Source organism: Saccostrea echinata, unplaced genomic scaffold (genome assembly GCF_033153115.1).
Source record: "Saccostrea echinata isolate AGI-Se365-2 ecotype Australia unplaced genomic scaffold, CSIRO_AGI_Sech_v1 ptg000019l, whole genome shotgun sequence".
NCBI classification, from domain to species: Eukaryota; Metazoa; Mollusca; class Bivalvia; order Ostreida; family Ostreidae; genus Saccostrea; species Saccostrea echinata.
Genome location: NW_026889768.1, coordinates 676,500 through 682,499, shown reverse-complemented (window position 1 = coordinate 682,499; position 6,000 = coordinate 676,500). Strand labels below are relative to the sequence as shown.

The 6,000-nt window shown below is 33.4% G+C and overlaps 1 protein-coding gene across 1 annotated transcript in view; it reads left to right on the top strand.

Annotated features, from left to right (window-relative positions):
• The first annotated feature begins 492 nt into the window (after positions 1-492).
• Positions 493-6,000, top strand: part of LOC133189527 (unconventional myosin-Ib-like) — a 28,933-nt gene continuing 23,425 nt past the window's right edge. The window contains exons 1-12 of the mRNA XM_061324881.1: positions 493-647; positions 1,649-1,764; positions 1,861-1,955; positions 2,254-2,358; positions 2,774-2,820; positions 3,916-3,979; positions 4,113-4,126; positions 4,523-4,607; positions 4,697-4,803; positions 4,945-5,092; positions 5,513-5,631; positions 5,774-5,926. Of these exons, the coding sequence (XP_061180865.1) occupies positions 513-647; positions 1,649-1,764; positions 1,861-1,955; positions 2,254-2,358; positions 2,774-2,820; positions 3,916-3,979; positions 4,113-4,126; positions 4,523-4,607; positions 4,697-4,803; positions 4,945-5,092; positions 5,513-5,631; positions 5,774-5,926 (1,188 nt within the window). The 5' untranslated portion in view covers positions 493-512. The remainder of the gene's footprint in view (positions 648-1,648; positions 1,765-1,860; positions 1,956-2,253; positions 2,359-2,773; positions 2,821-3,915; positions 3,980-4,112; positions 4,127-4,522; positions 4,608-4,696; positions 4,804-4,944; positions 5,093-5,512; positions 5,632-5,773; positions 5,927-6,000) is intronic.

Sequence of the window (6,000 nt, the reverse complement as noted above, 5' to 3'; positions counted from 1 at the left end):
AGAAATTAAAATTTAATCTCTAATTCTTTTGTTATATTTAACATATGCATTGAAAATTGCTGTTTGCAAAGGATTGGTTTAAACATCTGGTAACTTGAGTTTTAAAACAAAGTCTGCAATAGTTAAGGAGTTAATTAAATCTGATGACTGTGTCATTTGAAGTGGGTGAGTCAGGGAGGCAGAAGAAGAATTGTTTACAGAGCTTATGTAGGAGGCTGTCAGGTCATGACAGACAGACTTTAGAACATTGCTTATAAGACATACATTCTGGACAGTCTGACAGTGGTAGTGGATATTCTATTAACCTAGGAAAAAGTGTATTAATTACCATTTAATTACTATAAGTTTCAAGAAAGAATGAAAATTGGGATACAAGAATTTTTATGGTTTGGCATCTAAGTGTTCAACAAGGAAGTAATATTGCATGTATAAGTATGCAAATCTTCAGAGTCTGTGACTAATTTGAAGTTTTCTTCATTCTAACAGAGTGAAGTGTGACCGTGACAGCCAGCATGGCGCTACACCAGGGTTCACTGGCTATTCTGGAAAACAATGTGGGGGTCAGTGATGCTGTGCTGCTGGACCCCATGACAGAGGATGCCTTCATTGAAAACCTCAGGCTTCGATACCAGCACAACCAGATCTATGTAAGTATACAAAACCAACATAACCAGATCTATGTAAGTACAAAACCAGATCTATGCAAGTATAAAAACCAGCATAACCATGCAGTTCTAAGTAAGTAGACACCAACATTACCAGATCTATGTAAGTACTAAACCAGCATAACCAGATCTATGTAAGTATTAAACCAGCATTTTTCAAATATGATGCCAGCATATTACCAGATTATGACCAAAACCAGGTCTATGTAAATATGATAATCTTGTACACATAATTCTGTCTACAGTTTTTGTCCAATTTCAATGAAATGTTGAGGTAGTATCAAGATACTTAATTGTACACAACAATATCTAATTTCACTTAAGGGTGTTGCCATGCATGGTTACTAAAAGTTGAGTATACTGTTGAATTATTTTCATAATGGTACTAATTATTCTTCATTGCATTTGAAGAAAACCTGGTTAAAAATGTTTACATTGAGATGCATTTATCTAAGCACTACTTTCATATGTTGAAATAGAATATGAAAACTTTTTCAATAATATGTATCCTCTACAGTACCTCCCTGTCTAATATCTGCCATATGATTGTGTAGAAGAGGTTATTGTTAAATTATTCTGTTATTCAAGCTTTGCTACGAAGGAACCATATATTTATTCTATTACTGTTAAGACTAAGGGGAAAAAAAAAACTCTGAAATTTAATACTTAGAAATCATTACAAAATGCAGCATCTTTATGAATGATTTAAAACAGGAGGTGTTATCACTGTTGAAATGCATGACAATTATTATGTATTTTATTAAGGAGAAGAACTAGTAAGTTAATAGAAATTGTTTCTGATCCGATTGTCAATAAAATATGTTCAAAACAAAACTGTTGAAAAATGTGAGACTCAAAAGAGAATTCCTATTGCATCTCCATGTCTAGTTCATTATAAAGTCCAATCGAAGAGAGCTGTAGTCTCATCAGAGACTTCTGGTTTTTCCTAATTGTTAATTATGTATTATGAAACTATTTTTCAGACTTACATAGGAACAGTGGTGGTTTCTGTCAACCCTTACAAGACAATCCCTCTGTATACACCAAGCATCATTGAGGAATATCGCTCCAGGAACATCTATGAACTCCCACCCCACATGTATATAAAATACTCTTTTTAATTCATAAGTCTAGAATTCAGATCAGGATTAAAATTCTTTCTATAAATAATATATTGGTATGTCTTTGTATTCAGATATGCCATCACAGATGAGGCGTATAGATCCATGCGAGACCGACATTTAGATCAGTGTATTATCATCTCCGGGGAAAGTGGCGCTGGCAAGACAGGTGAGTATGGTCATGTCTGCAGTCAAAGTTAATATAATGAAATACAGGGGACACTTGTACAAAAAATTTTACTTTTGAAAATAGTTTGAAACCATGTTAAGGTCAAATATCAAAATTAAATCATTTTACCAAAATGTTTCCCAAACATATCATAGCAAAAATGATTGAGATCGAGTCATCTGTCTGTAATTATTCTCCAGATTTTTGATTTTTACAGTAATATTGAAGAAAGATACTGAGGTTGAATTGTGAGTATACTCTGAGCTTAAATATATAAAGATTTATTGTTAATTTTCAGAGGCCAGTAAAGTAATAATGCAGTATGTAGCTGAAGTATCAGGGAAAGGAGAAAATATTGACACAGTCAAAGAACAACTGCTGCAATCCAACCCCGTACTCGAAGGTAATCTGATAGGTGTAGGGTTAAAGGTCACTTAGCTCCCTAGTATCAGTGACAGAAATGTGAGCACTCAAGGGAGAGTGGATATCAAAATTAAAAATATGTACAGTTTGTACACTGTGGACCTTGAAGACTATAGGTGTCTTTATTGAGGTCATGACTAAGCCATCTATTTCAATTATGAATCTGTTAATTCACTTTTAAACTATCCATTTCAATAATGAGACTGAGAAAATGAATCTATTTACACACTACATGTATAAGCTATCCATTTCAATAATGAACTATTAACACTCTCTTAACTATCCATTTCAATAATGAGACCAGGAAAATGGATCTATTAACGCACTCTTAACTATTCTTTTCAATAATGAGACAGGGAAAATGAATCTATTAACACACTCCTAATTTATTGCAGCATTTGGGAATGCAAAGACTAACAAGAATGACAACTCTTCCAGATTTGTAAGTACCTTCATGTTAACCAATGGCCATCATATTTTATCTGTCCAGAGACCATGAAAATAAAGTAATATTTACAAATCTGTTCAAAGATACATTTGTTTGTTTTTCTAAGCAATTAAATCAATATGATTTTATTCTTTGATTACAGTACACAAGGTAGTTATTTTAGGCCTAATAAAATTAATAACTTGGTTCTCAGGTCAGTTTTCTCAAAAATAAATGCGAGAGGGAGGCTTTTTTTTTCTTTTTATCTCATAAAAACAGATGCGGGATTTTTTTTTTTAAGGATAATTTATTTCCTGCTTCTTTCTCTTTTCTCTTGCATTTTCTACATTCCGATGATTCATGTAATGAAACGACAGCATCCTAACAACCAGACGTGTTAAAATTACAGAACCCAATACTTTTAGTGATGCAACTGGTCAACTGCTTATGTATCACAACTAATCTAATAGTGTTTCAGCACTATAAAAAATGCTTATGATTTTATTAAGCACTGTCAAATTTATCAGTCTTTGGTTTACCCACACTAAATGAAATCAGCAAATTTTGCTGAAGCTTTTCTGGAAACATCCAAGTTACGAGGTTGAGGGAGGAGTCCTCTTTGATAGCGTTATGGAGTTCTAGGATGGAACAACCTTCAGAAACCCCTACTATGTGCCATGGAAGTATTACAGTCATTCCCTTATGAATTTGCTCTGAAATCAATGCCGTCATGACCAGATTTAACCTTGACACCTTAATCTGTTAACTCGACAGCCATATTTGCGATTTTAAACTAGGCCAAAAGTCTGGATCATCTTTATGTTTGTCAAATGTTTTACTGAAAGGAGTATCTTAACTGTGGTCAAAATGCGGTTGGGGATTCCGGATTTTTTTAGGCAACTTACGAGCGCATGAGAGAAATTTGATTTTATTCATTTGAGAATAAAAATGGGTAATGTGCATTGTTAAATGAGATGTGGGCAGGCCTTAAAACCAAGTTAATTTTTTTAGGCCTTATGTCTACCAGTGTAAGATTTTGTTTCTTATCAATGGCACTGCTTTTGTAGATATGTTGTGTTCACAGTCCTGGCTTTTTCTTTTTGATTTCAGGGAAAATACATGGATATAGAGTTTGATTACAAGGGGGATCCTATTGGAGGAGTTATAACAAACTGTAAGCACTTAATAAAATCTTCCTATTTGTATTTCCTATAGCATATCCTTTTTTGATGGAGAAAAAAAACTTGAAATTTAAAGATGGCAATTGAATATCCCGAGAACTACAAGTTAATTTATTTTTTTTTCAGATTTATTAGAGAAGGTATGTCAATAATTCTTCTTCTCTAAAACTGAAAGGAGGATAGGATTTCATAACTAAAACAAGAAGCTTAAACAAAATTATGTTTACATCTTTTTGTCAGTTAAAATGGAAGAAGTAAAATCATTTTTTTAACCAGATTTCTTCTGATACTAGTTCTGTGATCTAAAATCTTTGATTTGAATGAGTCAGAATTTATTGATCTTGGAAAAAGCATAAAAAGAAATAGAAGAAAATAATTTATTGAAGCATTAAAAAAATTCAAGTGGAAAAAAATTCTAGAAGTTGACAGGAAATGGCAAAAAAAAAAAAAAAAAAAAAACATTTTAGTGAGACATCCAGGATGAAGAACTTTTTCTTGAGAGCCTATACTATAACAGGATGTTATATGTATTTCAGTCCCGAGTAGCAGTTCAGATGCCTGGAGAAAGGAACTTCCACATATTTTATCAGCTGCTACAGGGAGCAAAACTAAACACACTTGGTAGACATCATTTATAAATCTCTAATTAAATGACCTTCAAGTTGATATATTTACTGATAAAAATACGCAGTTTTGATATTTCTTTTTAGAGTCTCTAAAATTAACACGGGAGATAGATGATTACAATATATTGAAAGGGACTGTTGATGCTGATGTTGCTACTATGAATGATCAGAAGAATTTTGACACTGTAATGGTAAGGCTTTGTTGTAATGTTCTGCTACAGGTCATTACATACCTCAGTAATGGGGTGAATTTAACAACTAAGATGCACAAGACACACTATAAAGATATTATACAATGATTATATTCTATGAGTTTTAAATTCTAAATTCAGCATGGTATGGAAGTGATAGGGTTTTCATCTGAGGAAGTGACATCATTGTTCCAACTGATTGCCAGCATCCTTAAGTTAGGAAACGTGGAGTTCTCTCACAGAAGTAATGAGGATGGTACAGACGGATGTGATCTAAGTAACATGGCAGGTTAGTGTCTCATGTCCATCACTTCCACTGTAAATCAAACAAATGAAAGTATGGTGAAATCACATTGTAAAATAGGTCTTTTTTTTTTTTGCTGCCAATTTTAGCTAAGTTTTTATGTTTAATAGGACTGTAAAAATATGCGTGTAAAAATGAACAGCATTGATGAACTATGTACAGATGTCATGCATTACAGTCTACAGCAGTGGAAGGACTTCATAAAGAATTTATTTTTCATAAATTCATTATCATGTTTGTCAGCTCCTTAATCATTAAAACCATTACCTCTTGGGAGCATTTTTGTAAAATCTGCAGCAGTAAAAATGACCCATGATATGGTACATGTATGTCACTAAAATGTGAGATAATTAGATATTGTTGAGGATATATGTATCTCTGATTTGTGCAGTTTATTCTTTGTAGCACTGGATGATGCAGCAGCCTTACTGGGCTGTCCATCAGCTGATCTAAGTGTGGCCTTGACCCAGAGGAAAGTAGAGGTCAGGGGTGAAAAGGTGAAAAGAGATCTGAGTGCAAATGATGTAAGTGATTTTGTGTATGTTATGTGTCACTCAGCAAATATGGCATAATTATATAACATGTACTCCTTGTCACATTTCTCTGTTGATAAATTAGGAGCTGATAAACATGATAAAAGTGTTTAAAGACTTTATTTGTTTACAGGGAATGTATGCGAGAGATGCTCTGTGTAAAGCTATCTACAGCCGCATGTTTTCCTGGCTGGTAGCTCGTATCAATGATAGCATCAAGGTGACCTCTGGAATTAGGACAGAGGTCATGGGTGTCCTTGACATTTATGGATTTGAAGTGTTTGAAGTGAGTTGTCCAAACTACTTTTGCAAACCCTCAATATATTTTAACACCTGACTATTTTGATGTAAAGTTATGTG